General features: G+C 39.1%; 1 protein-coding gene across 25 annotated transcripts in view; it reads right to left on the reverse strand.

The window, feature by feature from the left end:
• Positions 1 to 20372, reverse strand: part of LOC143345562 (uncharacterized) — a 100587-nt gene that overhangs the window by 59282 nt on the left and 20933 nt on the right. The window contains exons 5-6 of one of the 25 annotated variants that reach the window (XM_076772851.1): positions 918 to 1960; positions 710 to 846 (exon numbers count right to left, since the gene is read on the reverse strand). The exons of 17 other annotated variants lie outside the window; for them this stretch is intronic. In XM_076772851.1, the coding sequence (XP_076628966.1) occupies positions 725 to 846; positions 918 to 1960 (1165 nt within the window). In that variant the 3' untranslated portion in view covers positions 710 to 724. Of the gene's footprint in view, positions 1 to 592; positions 1961 to 2243; positions 4784 to 5893; positions 10610 to 10757; positions 13180 to 16083; positions 18300 to 20372 lie in introns of those variants that run through there. 7 more of the 25 variants (XM_076772828.1, XM_076772829.1, XM_076772845.1 and 4 more) reach the window with 7 other exon arrangements.

Below are 20372 nucleotides of genomic sequence, written 5' to 3' on the forward strand. Positions count from 1 at the left end.
TAAACAGATGTATCTTCAAATAATTACAAAACATAATAGCTAAAAATGAAAAACGATACGGTCTAGTTTTCATCACTACTTCATGCATCTAAATAAAAGTAAACATTAAAATGATCAATTTATCTTGTATCCTGTATACAACTGTAAACACTTTCGCGATCTTCCTCTCCTGTATACTCTTGAAGCTTACATAAGTCAATTGTGACAAAATATTTTCACTTTGTTGTTCAATTAAGCTCATTTTCCATAGATAGCTAATCTATCTCCTTCAGATTTGAAGGAGGACAGGTGACGATGGTGGATGATTTCCAGAATGCTTGCGATGATGGATCATCATGCTGCCGCGCTGAGTAAAACTACGATCACAAACATTACACACGTAAGGCCTCGCACCTCTGCGGGTGAGCATGTGTAATATAAGAGCACTTGATTGAATATAGCATTTGGGGCAGATTTTGGTGGTATCGAATGTGCATCTTCAGAAGATCCTTCAATCGGAACACCTTGTCGCAGTAATCGCAAGTGTAGCTTCGTTCGTGCAACAAGGAATGTTTACGTATATAGTTTTCTTTTACTTACTTTTACATACTTCTTGGGTCGTTTCCTCTGTATCCCGTGAGTGATGCGATCGTGAGCCACCAGGTGAGAGTAACGCACGTAAGTTTTGCCGCATTTCTCACATGCGAAGGTTTATATTTCGTTGTCCTCACTCTGGGACTCGCAATTACGTTTCACACCCTTGTTGCCCTTGTTGCGTATTGCTTTCTGCTCCACGGTGCCGTGTGTACGAATCAGATGCAGTTTCAGACTCCACGGGCGTTTGAACTTCTTGTCGCAAGAAGTACACTGAAACGGAGTGTTTACATGAAGACTGTAATGTTGGTCCAACAAATCCTGGGATTCATAAATATACTGACAGTCCTTGCAACGATAATGATTCTGGTGGTACTTGCGAAAATGCCTTTGCATCCCTTTCTTGGAAGAGTAAGTGTTATGGCAGTACGGACAGATGGTTTGCAGATTTTCATACACTGTCAGTAATTCACTTCCATGGATATCCTTTACTGACACTTTCTGATATTTATGCGTGTCTTTTTGCACCACTGGTTTTGCCTGTATACCATCATTTTCTTCTCTTGGTACTGACATGTGAGAATCGGACTTTTTACGACTTGAGATTTCTTCATTGAATTCTATTACTTGTTTAGGTTGTACTTCATTTCCATGAATATTTGTCAGTGGTACATTCTGATAATTGCACATGTTTTTCTGCACTATGTGCTTTACTTGTACATCAACATTTTCTGTTCTTTTTGCTGACGTACGAGGATCGGACATTTTAAGGCTTGAGATCTCTCCATTCAGTTCTGTTCCCAGTTTAGGTAGAATGGGTCTGTAATTCTTGATCACCAATGGATTGTCTTGCTTTGTTTGAGGTGGTATCAATTCAGCATTTAACTGGCCTGGGACATCGTCAATATTAGAAGATCCGTTTGCATCCAGATCTGGCACACGAACGCAGTTAGTAATGTCGAATCCTGTCTCGTTGTTAACACCAACCGACACAAATAGGATCGTGTTCGATCTATACGAATTTGTCTCTCCTATGTCCACAGAAGGTTCTTCTTTAATCTGTCCAATTTTTGCCTCAAGTGAGTTAGCATTAAGTCCGTCTGATAAGCAACCATCGTTAGATTTGTTTGTTAATGAACAATAATTCGTTCCGCCATAATACAAGTCGTTAATTGCATTTTCCTGTTTGGGTTTTCGTTCCTTATAGAGAAAATCATAATTGATTTCAAAATCGCACTGTACACTATTTTCATCTTCATTGTCAGAGGCTGGGGGGTCCTTAATTTGAATCAACATTTCATCGATGTCCGGAAAAGGTCCATTAGATTTTATAGAATGTGCTTGTGTTGCTTTCAGTGTAGGAGGTGTTACTGCGATAGTTGGGATCCTGAAACATCCATCGACTCGATCAACCTAGGCGGAGATTCACGAAGAATCTGATATGCAGTATATTTTATAATACCAATTAATTTGATTTTACTATGTTTTGTTTATGACTATGTAACGGCTCAGAGTATGTATTTGGCAGTGATAAAGAAGATACTATGTGGAATCAAATGTTTATTAACAACGACGCACTATTTAACACCTACTCAGCTCGACACGCAAGTTCTACAACGCTGTTGTTTATAAATAGTTGAAACGCCACTTTTTTAAGCATCACTTATACATATATAATACTGTTCCTAATATATAAATGAAAAAACTAAGAAAACGTAATACAAAAATGAATAATACACACTTCACATTGTAAGTTTAAATGTCAACTATTTGTAAATTTCATAGTAAAACATTTATCAAATTATAACATGTCAGCATTCATAAATCAATGTAATTATTTATGAATCGAATAAAAAATAGGCATACTCGACGACGAAGAAAGCTGAACAAGGTGGAGATTAAACGTTTCCTGCATACGATTACTGTTTGGAGTACCCATGTGTGCTCGTGTCAAAAATTAAAAGCACAATGATGTACAGTCAGGCATAATATAATAAAATACGTGAAATTAATTTTCGAGAGCAATGCTTCTGTAATCAATTCTTGATCGATAACAACACCGCATGATACCGAGCAGAGATCCATAATACACTAAAGGTATCAAAAAATAGGGAGGAAAATCCACTCGACAGATGCAACTTCAAATAATTACAAAACATAATAGCTAAAAGTTAAAAGTAATTACTTGTAGTTGAATCTATTTGCAACAGTTATTTTCAATCTCTTTGACTTTGTTTCTATATTGTCATGCATTTATAAAAATGTTGATGCCTACTTGCATTATACGGTATTGGCGTTCATCAGCATTCATTGCAGAAGAATCAGTATCGTGAATAGTTTCGTCTCGATACGTCCAGTTTTCAAATACGCTTGATTTATAACCAGACCATCCTATCTGGTATCGGCAATATTTACACGATTGCAGTTTCGTCACTAACAATTATCACTAATTCATGCAGCACGATAAAAGGAAACATTAAAATACAATGATATTAAAATGATCAATATTTATCTTGTATCCTGTATAAAACTGTAAGCACTTTTCGCGAACCTCCTCTCTCCCATATACCCTCGGGCTTACATCGGTCGTGACAAAATATTTTCACTTCGTTATTCGGTCAAAATGTACCTGATGCTGAAGAATCGTTAAACTTAGTCTCCATAGTTATCGAGAGTTCCAAGGAACACTGGCGGCGGCGGTGGATGATTTCCAGGATGCTTGCGATGATGGATCATCATGCTACTCCGCTGAGTAAAACTACGACCACAAACATTACACACGTAAGGCCTCTCCCCTGTGTGAGTGAGTATGTGCATTTTAAGAACACTTGATTGGGTATAGCGCTTCTTGCAGATCTTGCACTTGTACGGTTTTTCGCCGGTATGGTTCCGAATGTGCAGCTTCAGAAGGTGTTTCCCTCGAAACACTCTGCCACAGTCGTCGCAGGTGTAGCTTCGCTCGTGCAATTTCGCGTGACGCTGCAGACTGTCCTCGCTGATAAAGAAACTTTTGCATACATTGCACTGGAACTCCTTCGGTCGTCTGTCCTGTATACCGTGGGTGATGCGTTCGTGAGCCACCAGGAAAGAGAACAGCGGATACGCGTTATCGCAATGCTGACAGGCGTACGTCTTCATTTGAAACCGATTTACCTTGCTCTCGCACTCGTAATTGCACATTAAATCTTCGTCGCCCTCGTTGCATATTGCTTTCGGTTCGATGGTGCTGTGGGCACGAATTTGGTGTTGCTTCAATCCCCATTCGTGCTTGTACTTCTTGCTACAGGAGCCACACTTGAATGGCGTGGGATTCTCTTCGTGAAGGACGTAGTGTTCATCGAGCAGATCCTGCGATTCGTAAATATATTGGCACTTCTTGCAACGATAATGGTCCTTGTGATATTTGCGAAAATGTTTGTCCATTACGTTCTTGGAGGAGTACGTGTTGTGACAGTACGGACAGACACATCGACGTCTTCCGAATAGCCTTTCCTCTTTACCTCCGGTAGTGTCTATTACTGTTATTGTTTGATAATTGAACGACTTCTTTTTCGACCCGTCCCTTTTCTGTTCTCCGTCCGTGGGATCGTGTCTCACCTCCGACACTGTTAGATCGGACATATCGAGCGTTATGATTTCTCCATTCACGCCTATTATTGGTTTGGGTAGAATGGGTCTCATTTTCTTCGTTGGCGTTGGTTTCTCTATCTGTTTCTTTGTGTATATTATTTCGGGATTGGTTTGCACTCCGACGTTCCCGATGCTGTAGGATATTGCTGAATCTCCAGCCTGTCCCGGTACCACATTAGAGATGTTCGCTTCCGTCTCGTCCTTAACGTCAACTGGAGGAAACATGCTCGTGCATTCCGTGGCTACTGGATCTGGATCAGGCGCCAAAGGTGATTGCACTATGTTTATACAAGGCTCTTCTTTAATCTCTTTAACGTCAGTCAACGAAGAATAATCCGTTTCAACCGGGTACGAGTTATTAATGTCGCTAACCGTGTCTTCTTCTTTCGGTTTTTGTGCGTCAACATTGTAATGTTGAGCTTCAAAATCACACGACGCACTACGTGTATCCTCGTCATCGGAGACTGGAGGGTCCTTAATTTGAACTGGTATTTCGTTCAGGCCAACAAAAGGTCCATTACATACAATAAAAAGTGGTTGTGCTGGGCTCAGTGTAGTGGTTTCTGCAATCGTTGGCATCCTGAAACATCCATTGACTCTATCAGCCCATGCAGAGACTCAATAAGTGTCTGATATTTATTGTATTTTATAGTAAATGTTTTTTTTTTTTTATTTCATTGCGGTCTGCACATCTTTAAGTTTAACTTAAAATGTTTAACGGCTAAGAGTATATCTTTTTCGGCGGTAAATGTAACGTTTTTAATAAACAGCTGTTTATTACCAATGCCGCTGTATTTGACACCCATTCAAATCGACATATAGACTATGCAATATAATATGTCACTGGTTTCAAGGATTTGTTATACATGTGAGACGTTCGAAAGAGTAAGGACGAATTCAACGAAAGCATGCGTTTGTCGAATTTGCCTTTATTTCTGTAAACGTCTAATATATAAAGTAAGTCACATTGTTTGTTTGGAAAGGCAAATATTATGATAAGCAAAGAAATTTTTCAAGATTTCAAGATCAACATTCTTCTTCAACAGGATTACATATTTTTAACGCTGTGATGTTGTAGCTATAATCAAAACAAATACAATGGTGTATGGCATTTACTATATTTCATAATGGTTGTTCATTTAATTTCATTACGTTTTGTACATGTATATTTTACTTAGAATATGTAACAACTAAGCGTATTCCTACGACAGTAGCAAGACCGGAACTTATGGAATTAAATATTTATTAATAGTGACGCATTATTGAACAAAATAGTCGTACATGACAATATGGAAGTGTATAAACGGTGAAGATTAGGTGTTTGAAAATTACGATATGTGTTTGGAGTACTCACATGACGATTGAACTTGATGGTGCAATGAAGTCCAGTCAGACGTAATGTTATAACGATCTGCAATCCTTATTGATGGAAAAGTGTCGATGACACTCGCATCATTCGATACTGAATGAAGTGTTTAGTAAGATTTGTTGAACGATTTTCAGGCAAGTGATATTGACTTTCAATACCAATGCTTTTGTAATAAATACGTGAAGAAGAAAAAAAACATATGCCTAATGACATTATACGGTACTATTTTTTAATTATAAAAGTATTGATATCGAAAACTGATACCAAATACAGGATGACACAAACGATACGTCATGGTACTTTCGTTTAATTATCAAAAAGTTTTGACACAAATCTTGACTTTTTTATTTCTGCTGTTAATATCAGTTGTACAATATTTGTTCCGCCATGAAAAATTATTAATATTTCGAACGACACAGTAAACGAAAACACAAATGTAAAATCATAATAAATGGCACGATTTATTTTCGATTTGATGTCGTATCAAAATGCATTTAATGCGTATGAATAGTTGACGATGACGATGAGTGATTCTTCTACTTTGTTGAGTAAAACTACGATCACAATTAGCCACAAGGTTTCTTCCCTTTGTATATAAGTCTGTCTCTTTTAAATACACTTAAATGTATATAATAATTTGTCATGATCATGAAATTGCTTCTTCTGTAGACCAAACTCTTGAGATATTATGATTTTTCAATTTTTGCTTATTTTGGTTTAAGTAAAATCGATCCAATTATCCTGGGTGGCTCTTCTTCATTTTTTAGTATCCGTAATGTTGTACTTTTGTCCGTCTTCATACTGTTCTGGTTCCAGAAGCCTATCACAATCTTTAATCCTATCTCATTGTTAATAGGAATCAATAGTTATCACAAGGTTCATACAATGTTATCAATATCATCATAGTTACTTTCAAAATTGAAACATCCATTGACTCAGCAAGCCCAAGAAAAGACTTAATCAGAGCCTCACATTTACTATACTTATACATATACTTATATATTTACTATACTATAACAATTTATTTGATTTTACTGGGTTTTGTATATCTTCAAATATTACGTAACATGAATAATGGTTAAGAGTATATCTTCGTAGATGATAAAAGTGAGTGTGCATAAATAAGTGTTTATCATTAATGATGCGGTACTTAATTTCTATTCGTCACGATAAATGAATTCCTATGATTATACAGCTCATGAATAGTTGAAACAGTAAGTTTTAATCATCTAGTACGTCCAATGTCATTCTAAATTTAATTAATAAAAACTAAACTACGTAAATGAATTCAAAAATTAATTAATAAACAGCAATATTATTAATTTAATGGACGAACAAAACACACGATGTAAAGTCACGATTCCAAATTCATAAATAAAACAACATTTTATAAAATGAACCAAGTATAATTATACTTGACAATGAAGAATTATGAAAGCGAAGGAGATACGATTTTTGTTTGGGATAATAATATAAAACAATCATTCTTAAAAGCGTAACAAATTTCAGTAAGAAGATAAAATTCAATTTAATGATTATAATCAATATTCATGAGTTTAATTTCACTCCTTAATCTCAACATATACCTGATGCTGAAGAGCTGCTATACTAACACCCAACACTGAATACTGCCAAGGAACACTGAAGATGAGTGGTGGGTAATTTCCCAGGTGCCTACGACGATGATTCATCATATAGCCACACTGAGTGAAATTCTGACCACACATATTACACACGCGAAAGCTTCTTCCAGGATGGATGAACTCGCGTGTTCTAAGTACACTCAATTGGGTAAAACGTGACAATGAAATTTTGCACTGATATCGTTTCTAATCGAAATGCTTTCGAATGTGTAACCTCAGAATGAATTTCTCTCTAAATTCCTTGCCACATTCGTTGCAAATGAAGTTACGTTCGTGCAACTTAGCATGAAGATGCAGGTCGTCTTCACTAGGAAAACATTTATTACACGTTTCACACTTGACGATATTCGATACTTTGTTCTGTATACTGTCACCGGGGCGTTCGAGAGCCACAAGGGAAGAATGCTGCGGAAAAGCGTTGTTGCAGCGTTTACAGGTCAATTTCCAAAGAAGCGATCGAGCGGGCTTTGGACATTTGTTTATACAAGCACACAGTCTAATGCTCTCGCTTTTGTATATCGTTTCCAGTTCCTTGATGGTGTGGTAGCGAGTTTTATGTTCTTCGAACCTCCGCAATTGTTTGTATCTTCTCTTACAGATGGAACACTGCAGCATGCCTGGCGCTGCATGAACCTGGTAATGTTCGTCGAGAGCGTCTTGGGATTCATAAATATAATGACATTTCTTGCAAAGGTAATGGCTCCTGTGCCATTTGCGAAAATGCGCTTCCAGCGACAATTCTTTATTATAACTTCTATAACAAAACGGACAAGCGATTGCTGAGCTAGACGTTATTCCAATCCGATTGGGCGCCGGTTCACTTGTTGGTTTAGGTAAAATTGGTCTCATTCTCATATTCATATTATGTGGATAAAAGTCTTGAATTACAATGATTTCACTACTCTGATTTATCGTTGGTTTAGGGACAATTAGTCTCTGTTTCGGCAAATGTTCGTCGTTTACAAATTCAATTATCTCCCGCGTTATTTGCGCATCAAACTCTTCGGCTATTGTGATTTTTTCTTTGTTAGATATCGTTGGTTTAGGTAAAATTGGTCTGCCTTTTGTCAACAATATTTCGTCTATGTTAATACTGGGAATTTCCTTCTGTTCCTTCTGTACACTAAACTGTTGAGGTCTTGTAACTTTTCTTCTCTTACTTCCTGTTCGTTTGGGTCTCCCCCTTTTCGACTGTTTTTTGGCCACTCCCACGCTTTCTATTCCCTCCTGCGTCTTCTGCACATCAAACTGTTCGATTTCGCTACTATTAGATACTGTTGGTTTAGGTAAAATTGCTGTTCCTTTCATCAACTGTTTTCCCTTTCCATCTGCACCTTCAACTACCCCCTGCGTTTTTCGCAGATCAAACTCTTCGACTATTGTGATTTCTTCTTCTTCTTTGTTAGATATCACTGGTTTAGGTAAAATTGAGCTGCCTACGTTGATACTGGGAATTCCCTCCTGTTTCTTCTGTACATTAAACATTTGACGTCTTATAAGTTTTCTTTTCTTACTGTTTGTTTGTATAGGTACAATTGATACCTCCAACTGTTGTTTGCTCAATCCCACACTTCCAATTCCCTCCTGCGTCTTCTGCACATTAAACTGTTCGATTTCGCTACTATTAGATACTGTTGGTTTAGGTAAAATTGCTGTTCCTTTCATCAACTGTTTTCCCTTTACGCCTACACCTTCAACTATCTCCTGCGTTTTTTGCAGATCTAACTCTTCGACTGTTGTGATTTCTCTTTTCTTAGATAACTGTACATTAAACTGAGGAATTCTTGCAATTCCTTTTTCCTTACTGTTTGTTCGAATAGGTACAATTGATATCTCTGCCAACTGTTGTTTGTTCAATCCCACACTTTCAATTCCCTCCTGTGTCTTCTGCACATTAAACTGTCCGATTTCGCTACTATTAAATACTGTTGGTTTAGGTAAAATTGCTGTTCCTTTCATCAACTGTTTTCCGTTTACACCTACACCTTCAACTAGCTCCTGCGTTTTTCGCAGATCAAACTCTTCGGCTATTGTGATTCTTTCTTTGTTAAATATCGCTGGTTTAGGTAAAATTGGTCTGCCTTTTGTCAACAATATTTCGTCTATGTCAATACTGGGAATTCCCTCTTGTTTCTTCTGTATATTTGATAGTTGATATCTTCTAAGATGTCTTCTCCTATTGGTTATTCGTATAGGTAAAACTGATAAGTCTTTCCTAAACTGTTTTTTGGCCACTCCCACGCTTTCTATTCCCTCCTGCGTATTCTGCACATCAAACTGTTCGATTTCGCTACGATTACATACTATCGGTTTAGGTAAAATTGCTCGTCCTTTTATCAACTGTTTTCCGTTTACGCCTACACCTTCAATTACCTCCTGCGTTTTCTGCAGATCAGACTTTTCGACTATTGTGATTTCTCCTTTGTTAAATATCTGTACATTAAACTGAGGAAGTCTCGTAATTTTTGCTTCCTTACTGTTTGTTTGTATGGGTACAATTGATATCTCCTTCAACTGTTGTTTGCTCAATCCCATACTTTCAATTCCCTCCTGTGTCTTCTGCACATCAAACTGTTCGACTTCGCTACTATTAGATACTGTTGGTTTAGGTAAAATTGGTCTACCTTTCGTCAAATATATTTCCTTTACGTTGGTACCGGGAATTCCCTCCTGTTTCTTCTGTCGAGGGCGTGTAACTTTTCCTTTCTTACTTTTTGCTCGTTTAGGTACCTCCCTTTTCGACTGTTTTTTGTTCACTCCCACACTTTCGCTGCTGTTATATAATGTTGGTTTAGGTAAAATTCGTCTAACTGCTTTAGGTTGGCATGGTCCTTTTTTCTTCTTTTTGTCCCGTTGTTGTGCATCAGGATTAAACGATATTTCGGATCCACTTTCGTATTGTTTCGTTGTCAGAACACCACCGTCGGTGTTCAATTGTATTTCGTCCATAACTTCAATCGAGTCAAACATGCTCGTTCCTTGTTCCGTTTCTGCATCCGTGACAGGCATCATTGGAGTCAGCACTGGTTCCACACAATGTTCCTCTTCAATTTTTGGTATGCAATCGTTGCCACCAACTTCAGTCCGTGGAAAAGTAGTTGTCTCCTTGCTCGATATTAAACTATCATTAACTCTGTTTGACATGGAACAATAATTCATTTCACCCCGACGCAAATTGTCAATGTTACTTATGTTTTCCCTTGGTTTGTATTCGATAACAAGACTGCTGGATTCAAAATCACACTCCACACTACTGTCATCATCGTCAGTGGAAACTGGAGGGGTCTTAATTTGAATTTTCATTTTGTCCAGGTCCATAAAAGATCCGATACGTTCTATAAAAAGTGGTTGTGGTGGGTTCTGTGTGGTAGACGTTTCTCCGATCGTTGACATCCTGAAACATCCATTGACTTAGTCAGCCCCAGGAAAGACTTCATACACTTATATAAAATAAAAGAATTGATTATCGGTATAATCATTCTCGGACAGGATTTCATGATATTCGACATTTCATTTATTTGTGCGTTACTGAATATTTTGGTTAATTATGTATGCTTAAGGGGGGAGGACACGAACGAGGAAATAGTGTAATTTACAATGGGATTTAATCGAAGGAATAAAAAGGTCAATGACGAGGAAGCAATTTCATTTTCAACCCATCATAAATTTACAGTTAGTACTATTTACAAGGCTTAATGTTACAGCATCTAGAAGAACCAACGATAGTTTACCGTGTGATGTGTACATTCCCTTATAGTTGTCATAAAGTTACCTAAAATTCAATGAACGAACTGGCTTTCTATCCATTCTGCGTCACTGTTACAAATATTCTGATATTTACTGTAGTTTATAATAATTTTTTATTTTATTTCGTGTATTTTGTACATTTCTAGATTTATGTAAAACGTGGAATGGCAAAAATGTCTTTGTTGATGGTAAAGGTGAGTTTCACCATATTAATGATCCAGTACTTTATATCAATGTCAGATAAATAAGTAGTCGAACTATTATTTTAATTCTTGAACAAATAACAAGTTAACAATATGAACGAATCAACACTACGCAACAATATTCTAAGTTAAAAGGGCAAACAAAGATAACATTCCGCGAAAGGGATCAAAGATAATCATTTTTGATCACAGAAAAATATGTGAATGATGACAAATGTACTCTTTTATAAATACAATTTACACTTGTAGTAACGACACCATAAAACTTAGAATCCTAACGAAGCGTATTGCAATAATTAACAACTAACAACAATACAGGGAACATAAAAATAAGTTCATATTAAACGACGAACATTCTTCACAAGTTCAGCTGCAAACACTTTCGACCCTCCTTTAACATTCCTCTTGAAGTCCACGTCAGTCATTCGTAGCACAGTAAACTCTCACAACGCACGGCAACCGTCAATATTAATCTGCATTACTTTCAAGACTGGTAAGAGACACGGGAGGTGGCGGTGGATGATTTCCAGGATGTTTACGATGATGAATCATCATGCTGCTACGTTGAGTGAACCTCTGTCCACAAATGTTACAAACGTAAGGCCTCTCGCCTGTGTGGGTGAGCATATGGACCCTCAGTACGCTTACTTGAGCGTATGTTCTCGAGCAGACTTTGCACTTGTAAGGCTTTTCGCCTGTGTGCTTTCGCATGTGCAGCTTTATAGATTGCTTGCTTATAAATTCCCCGCCGCACACGTCGCAATAAAAGCTCCGTTCGTGCGATCTGGTGTGACTGCGAAGGTTGCTCTCGCTGCGAAAGTACCTTTTGCAGACCTTGCACTTGAACTTCTTTGGCCCTTTGTCCTGTATACCGTGAGTGAGGCGTTTGTGAGCCACTAGGTGAGAATACTCCGAGTACGCGTTCTCGCAATACTGGCAGGCGAAGGTCTTAGCTCGCAACCGATTGATCTTCTGGCTCTGGGACTCGTCGTTCGACATTAAACTATCTTCGTCCTCGTTGCATATCGCTTTTGGTTCTATGGTGCTGTGCTCGCGAATCTGATGACGTTTCAATCCCCACATGTGTTTGTACTTCTTGTGACAAGTCGGACACTCCAACAGAGAGGACTTCTTTTCGTGAAACTTGTAATGTTCCTCGAGGATATCCTTGGACTCGTAAATGTATTGACACCTCTTGCAGCGGTAATGGTTTCTGTGCATTTTACCGAAATGCCTACCCATCAGATGATCGTTGGAGAACCTTTTGTGGCAAGATGGACAAATGCTTCGCAAACTTTCGAGCAACAGATCCGCTTTATCTTTTTCCGATTCTTCTTTGCTCATTTTCACCAAGTCTTCTTCGTCCACTCCTATACTCTCGATTTTCTTCTGCGTCCTTCGTGCTTCGGCCACTTGAAGTTTTCCGTCCTCTCCTTGCACAGGTGGTATCGATTTAGGTAACATGGGATTAATGATCATGAATGGCACTGGTTTCACTGGCGGTTTTGGTTTCGCCGGCTCGGCGTTAATACGCACACCAATGTTCTTCAGTTCGTACGACACCGTTCCATCCTCACCCTGAATAGGTATCAGAACGTTTTTAATAATGTTTAATCCTGTTTCTTTCTGAACTTCGACCGGTACGAATATGCCTGCGTTATTTGTTGTTTCTGGAGCTAGAATAGGCACCGAGGGCATCGAAGTAATAATTCTATTTGACAATACACCGTCTTTAACGTTGTTTGGCAACGGACAATAATTCTTCCGACCTAGATACAAAATATCATTACTGCTGCTATCGCTTTGTTCTTTCAGTATTCGTTCATTGCCAACACCGTCATAGTTTCTTTCAAAATCGGACTGCATACTATTGTCGTCGTTGTCGTCAGAAAGCGGAGGGGCCTTAATTTCTATCGGCATATCGTCTTGGTCCAAGAAAGGAGCTCCGTTACATTCTATAAAAAGTGGTTGCGGTGGGTTCTGTGTAGAAGGCGTTTCTGCGATCGTTGACATCCTGAAACATCCATTGACTTAGTCAGCCGCAGTAAATGATCGACACACTCAAATAAAAGAACGAAAATTGATAGTCGGGCATGATTATTCTCAGAACCGCTTTTATGCCATTCGACATCTCGTTTATTTCGTGCGTTATCGTAGATTTTTTTTAGCGATTAGTCACGCGTTCGCGATAGGAAGGGACTTGAACGGGAGTGCATTACAAATTACATAGCGAGTATTGAACAATTTCTGAAAAGGATTTAATTAAAGGAACAAAGAATTCAGTACAAGCGATGAATTTCTCGAAGATCGCACTGAAATAATTTCATTTTTGAACTTAATATAAATTTACAGTTAATGCTACTTACATCGATAAATGTCACAGCTTCTAGAACAACCGACATTATCACGAATCGGGTGAAGGGAATTCGTTTATATTCTCATATAATGGATGTATAATTCGCGAAACACGATTGGAGAATCCTTGGCTTTCTATTTTCACTTATTTCGGATCTTTAGACATTCACTTGTGCTTTACAGGAGCTGTTTATTTAAGTACATTAAATTATGTACGTCCCCGAGTTACGTGAGAAGCACGTAACGTTAAGAGTGTGTCTATTGTCGATGGTAAATGGTGAAAATGATAATATTGTTTAATCAAATGTTTATCAGCAACGAAGCTGTAATTTATACATTTTAAAATTGGTAAACAAATTTCACGATGTTGCACTTTTACATAATTTATGTACAATTTTTCTGGATTCCTTAAACGTTACGTTCTTGCGCAATATAACGAACGAATTAATAACAGGCAGTGAAAAGATATATTTCTTCATTTCCAAAGCTTTCGACCGCAGTATTTTGGCTCTCTTCCTCGGTCATAAATGGAAATATAATCTACGATAGCATTAAAAAAAAAACCTTTCTCTATCTACAAAATTAGGAAGTATATCTTATATGTATCCCAATGAAATAAAATGGCGGAAGAATCTTATATTAAGTTATATAGTAGACGTTGTATAATATAGACTTTTGTGAGACATTCACTTTCTTATTTACTTCTCAGTGTAAATGGATCTTCGAGGAAATTGAAGTTAGAGGGTTCAACCTTTAAAATAATCCAAGGAAGATTATTGTACAACTTCTCTTCACGAAGTTAGAATAGTCCAGAGACAACGTTTCGACCAAGTGCTCTAATACTAATTAAAAACTGTATATTTTTCTTCCACGTTTATTTAAAACAGTGTTTTTTTTCATACTATCTTAGGTAATATTTTTATTCATCGCGAAGGAGAACCAGAAACTGTGGTCCGAAACTTATCGTCAGACAATAAAGACATGCTTCATCAGACTAATCGAATTTTATTCAATAAACAAGCAATTTGAGTCGTTTGTAATAGTAAGCAGTTTAATGGGCAAATATTATTAAAGGCACGGCGCAAGTCTTTTCCCGTTTAAACCTCCGAATTATAATCCGTAGAGTAGCTATTATTAGAATATAAAAATACCATTTTTAGAAATGAAACTAACGCGGCACGTAATAAAACAAATCGTTCTTAACAATAGGAAATAATGTAGATGAGCGAACACCTTTATAAATACGATTTACACTTGGAGTTGGCGAATGAAACAACATAAAAGCGCAATACGGCCGAATAAAGAGTAACATAATTGTTTTCATTGCAAAATTACACGCGAAAGCAAATACTATTTAATTTTTCAGTGTCCTTCTTTGCTTCCACGTCACTGTGAGCACTACTTCCGGTCATTATCCTCTCAAAGTTCATTCGTATCCGCAACGATCATACGTTAAAACAGTTCTCTCGTTTCGTAATGTTCTTAAAACGTATCCGACGCGTCGGTGAACGTTAAAGCTTGTGCTCGACGCTCTCGAGCCTGCTAAGGAAAAACGGAGGAGGCGGTGGATGATTTCCTGGGTGCTTGCGACGATGAGCCATCATGCTGCTCCGTTGGGTGAAGCTCTGCCCGCAGAGATCGCACACGTACGGCCTCTCTCCCGTGTGGGTGAGCATGTGCACCCTGAGCGCAGTCGATCTGGTAAATGCTTTCGGACATACTTTGCACTGGTAAGGCCTTTCGCCCGTATGCTTTCGATTGTGCAGCTTCAGAGCGTGATTGGTGGCGAATTCCTTGCCGCAATGAGCGCACAGGAACATCTGCGAGTGCAGGACGACGTGATTCCTGAGGCTGTGCTCAGAGGCGAGACTTTTGCTGCAGATGTTGCACTGGAACTCCTTCGGTGCGCCAGTCTGCACACAGTGGATCACGCGTTTGTGAGCCGCCAGGTAAGATCGCTGCGCGTAAGCGTTCCCACAGTACTCGCAGACGAACGTCTTCGATCCCAAGTGGCTGGCTCGATGATCCTCCAGATCGTAGTTGGACATGAACGTTTTGCCACATTGGTTGCAGGGATAGCGTAAATCGCGCTGATGCATCCGTCGGTTGTGCGTTCTCAGCGAGATCTTGTTGATCGTGGTGAAACCGCAGATCTCGCACATGTACTTGAGCCCGCTGTGAATCTGCATGTGACTGTTCATCTCCGAGGTACGCTTGAACGCCTTGTCGCAAACGTTACACTTGTACGGTCTTAGATCGCTGTGTTTGACCATGTGACGTTTCAGGTCTCCCTTTCTCTCGAAAATCAACGCGCAAACGGAGCACGTGTACGCGTCCCTTTCCTCGTGTGTTTTTTCTTTCCTCTTCCTTATCGGTGATTTTTTAAGCGAGTCTACGGATCGACTCGTCTTCTCCATAGTTCGGGCATACGCGTGTTCTTCTACGTAAAGTAGACCTTCTTTCGCGTTCGATTGCACTTCTAGCGGCGAAGGTGGTTCGGCTTTGACGCAGATTTTCGATTCTGTGCTCCAATATATGATCCCCAGAGCTCTGCAAGCAACAATGTCAAAGTTTCAACATGTTATACGCATTTACATAGTTTGTCGATACTTCTTCTTGAATCGTTGGATGTTTCTTTATTGGGGATAACGGTAAGGTGGTCGCTTTGACCAGTTTCTTTTTTTTAACGAGGATATGAAGGGAAGTGATACTCTTGTTTAGACGTGGCGGATTAATGAGTTAATCGATGGAACAGAGAGAATCGCCATGCTTCATTCGTTTTCATTGGATCATTGTTATTTTATTAAACGTGTAATAACGGGTATCAATAACGACAGTTAACATAAATTTCTCAGTCGACGTATCCGTTTTTCTTTCTGTGAACAAATTTCGAACCGACGTCGCTCCCTCTGTATAAAATCGATCGGTAACATTTAATTTTTTTCGTCTCGTCACAGTGAACCCATTACGCGCCGCTCGAGAACAAACAAAGTAACAGTTGCGAATCGCGATAACATAATCTAAGGGCTAATTTCTAAAACGAACAGCGGTACATTTTTTCACGAAACGAAGAATTACAATTCGCCTGGCGTTCGATGTATTACAAAGAAGAAAAAAAAGAAGAAAAAGGAAATAAAATAACGCGAAAAGCTCTGGAAAGCATCCAACACGTACTATTAATAGGTAATACAATTAGTCGCAGATGCACCATACACGAGCGATGTCGACACCGTCAACGAGTATCATGAAATATATAGAAAAATCTATTTTATTAATTCGCAAGATCCTTCATCACGTTTTCCCATCGTTCATCGATATATTTGTTCGTTCATCGACCACGGTAACCTTGGCTGATCGTCGAAATAGTTAATTAGTTTCCCGCGGTGATCAGCAGACACTGTCTCGCCGCTGCTTGCGATAAGCTGGTCATAGTTCTGCCCTCGACGGAAGGCACACGCACGGAATTAAACGCAAGTCGACTTTTGATGAGCCGTGAGGTTGCCCTGACAGGAAAAGCCGCGATTGCAGATCTGACAGACGTAAGGCCTCTCGCCGGTGTGGCCTCGCCTGTGGATGGTCAATGTGGATCTCTGGGAGAAAGCTTTCGGGCACTGATCGCACTTGTAAGGCTTTTCGCCCGTGTGCACTCTCCTGTGCATCCTCAGATTCTCGGAATCGGTGAACCCTTTGCCGCATATGTCGCAAACGTACGGTTTCTCGCCGGTGTGGATGCGTCTGTGTTTCTTGAGATGCTCGGCGCTGCTGAGGCTCTTGCCGCAATAATCGCAGAGGTAAAGCTTGGTAGGATTGTGACTCTCCTTGTGACGGAAGAGCGACCTCTTCGTGGCAAGTACGCGGCCGCAAATGTCGCATGCGGTGCTGGTCACCTTGTTGGCCTTCATCTCGGGATGCATGCGCCTGCAATGAGCGGACAGCTGTCGCCTCAGGTAAAAAGCGCTGCCGCACAATTGGCAAACGAACGGCTTGTCGCCGGAATGGATGTTGTAGTGCTCTTGCAAGTCGATCGCTTTGCGGAAACGTTTGTCGCAGTCGTTGCACTTGAAAGGCAGATCGGCCTTGTCGGTGTGTCGCAGCATGTGGATGCTCAGCGCGGCCAGCACGGTGGTCTCGTAATCGCACTCCTTGCACATGTAGCTGGGATAAAAGTGGGTTTTCTCGTGTCTGGTTAGGTCGCGGAACAAACGGAACTTCTTCGGGCAGTGTTTGCAGGTGAGATCGCCCACGGTGTGCCGCATCAGGTGCTTCTGGTAATTGCTCTTGTGCCTGAACACCTTGTTGCACGTCTTGCAAAGGAACTCTAGCTCCGACTTCTCTTTCTTCACTTTCAACGAGGAAGAACGATTGACGACGGAAGCGCTGTTAGCTTTGCGGCCACCTTTGCGGCCGACGTGCTTCTTCATATGTTTACGCAGGTTCACGTACGTTCTGAAGACTCTGCCGCATTGGGCGCAGGTGTTCTTGCGTTTGCTCTTGTGCTCGATCTCATGATTGTCCAGCAAAGCCTGAGACGCGAAGAAAACGCCGCAAAGTTTACAGTGGTACGCCAACGGTAGATCCTCTTCGTCGTCCTCGTCGTTCATCTCCTGCTTTATGTAGTTTTGCTCCTGGTCGATCGGAAGGATCGTCGCGTCGCCCGCGGTACCTACGTCCGGACGTTTCGAGGGCGCTCTGCTAGGATCGGCCTCCTTCTTCACCAGGTCGAGTTTCGTCAACATTGCCATCGGATAATACTCTTCGGAAAAGTGTAGTTGGTTGTACCTGAAATAGAAAAATTCGAATGGCCACATCAGTATCGGGTGTCGTCGTTGCGTGATCGCAGTCTTTCTGTGCCCGGACACGTTGTCCAGTGAATAAGCACAAGAATCGTATACCTGAAAGCGAAGTCGGTAATCAAGCACGCTCTACAAGTTCAATATGACGCTCTCGAGATGATTTACAAATTGATCAGAATTCACTATGCGAATATGTTATCGTATTTAAATGCGTAGAAGAATATTAATCAAGGCAATGAATATTACAAGACGCAATACAGAATCGAACGAATAAAAAAATATAGCGGATATCAATCGTGAAGATAGTACTTTATCTCCTCGAGCAGATTACATTCCCAATAACTCTCCTATTTGGACGATATCAAACAGTTCTTTTATTTAACAAAATTTTACATATGTCACGGTAGTTAAGTAACTTGAAAAAATAGTATGTTCGTACATATTTTACATTGAACTCTCTCTCTCTCTCTCTCTCTCTCTCTCTCTCTCTCTCTCTCTCTCTCTCTCTCTCTCTCTCTCTCTCTCTCTCTCTCTCCTCTCTTTCTCTCTCTCTAGCTCGCTAACGTTTTAAAATTTATCTACAGTAACGTATAGAAGCTTAATACCGTAACACAACGAAATGAGGAAAATGCAATATTAAAAGTATGAAGTTCATATCAGCTGCATGTTCAATGGACGAAATTTAAAAGCAGGCATAATAATTCAAAATTTATTTACGATCAGGTAAAACTGTAGCAAACAAAATTCCGTGTCTTTATAATGTATTTAAAAGTATCATAAATTCAAGTCATAGTGGCACTAACAAGCAACTTATAAACATCTTTAACTTTTGGTATAATACGTTCCTCCAGAAAGATATAAAAAAATACCGTGGATGAAAGCTGTAACAAATATACAGAGTATTCGGCTACTCAAATCAAGCATACTAATTTGTTGATTGAGGCTTCTTTAAAAGTTATAGAAACATTTCCGGCCACACAGTATATTTTCAATAAAGAATCTTTTCTCGAAAGTACGTAGGTTTTCGGGAGTATGTGTATTCACCAAAAATGATTGTAATTGACCCCCGTAACCGAAAATAATTTTTCCAAAACGATTTGAAATTTTTTTTTTCGCCGAAAAATTTCACCTATCGATTTTTCTAAAAAATTCGTTTTTCATTTTTCATAAATTTCTTTGTGATCCTACAAAAATTTTGTTTAGTACTTTTTTGTAGGTACCCATGAGCTCTACTTCCATACTATATTTCAATTCAATATACACACTATTCTAGGAGTTATGGACATTTGAAAATTGGACCATTTTTATTGGGTTTTTCTCACTTTACGGGGTCAAGGAACAACTTTTTCAACATTGTTAGAATTTCTACATATTCTTCATTAAAATACGCGTTATTTGCTTTTTGAAACTTAAAAATCGTCCAATCCGTTCAGAAGTTATGACATTTTAAAGATTCGCATGAAATTTCAGTGAAACATGTCAATGTATGGTCAGACATTATATTTTCGTTAAGGAATTTTTTTCTCGAAAGTCCGTAGGATTTCGCGGTTATGTTTATTGACCAAAAATGATTGTAATTGATCCCCGCAACTAAAAATAATTTTTCCAGAACAATTTGAAAAAATTTTTTTTTGCCGAAAAATTTAGGCACCTATCCCCTGTCGATTTTTCTTAGAAATTCATTTATCATTTTTAATAAATTTGTTTGACGTGCTACAGAAAAATTGTTTAATACTTTTTTGTAGGTACCCATGAGCTCTACTTCGGAAAAAAGTTTCATTGAAATATATTCACAATTGTAGGAGTTATGGCTGTTTGAAAATTGGACCATTTTTATGGGGTTTTTCTCATTTTGCGGGGTCAAGGACTAACTTTTCGAATATTTTTGCGATTTGTACATATTCTCCACCAAAATACACGTAGTTTGCTTTTTTAAACATCAAAATCGTGCAATCCGTTCAGAAGTTATGACGTTTTAAATATATACATGAAATTTCAGGGAAGCATTTCTGGCCTCACATTAGATTTTCAGTAAACAATTTTTTTCTCGAAAATGCGT

The sequence above is a fragment of the Colletes latitarsis genome, chromosome 9, assembly GCF_051014445.1.
Source record: "Colletes latitarsis isolate SP2378_abdomen chromosome 9, iyColLati1, whole genome shotgun sequence".
Classification (NCBI taxonomy): domain Eukaryota; kingdom Metazoa; phylum Arthropoda; class Insecta; order Hymenoptera; family Colletidae; genus Colletes; species Colletes latitarsis.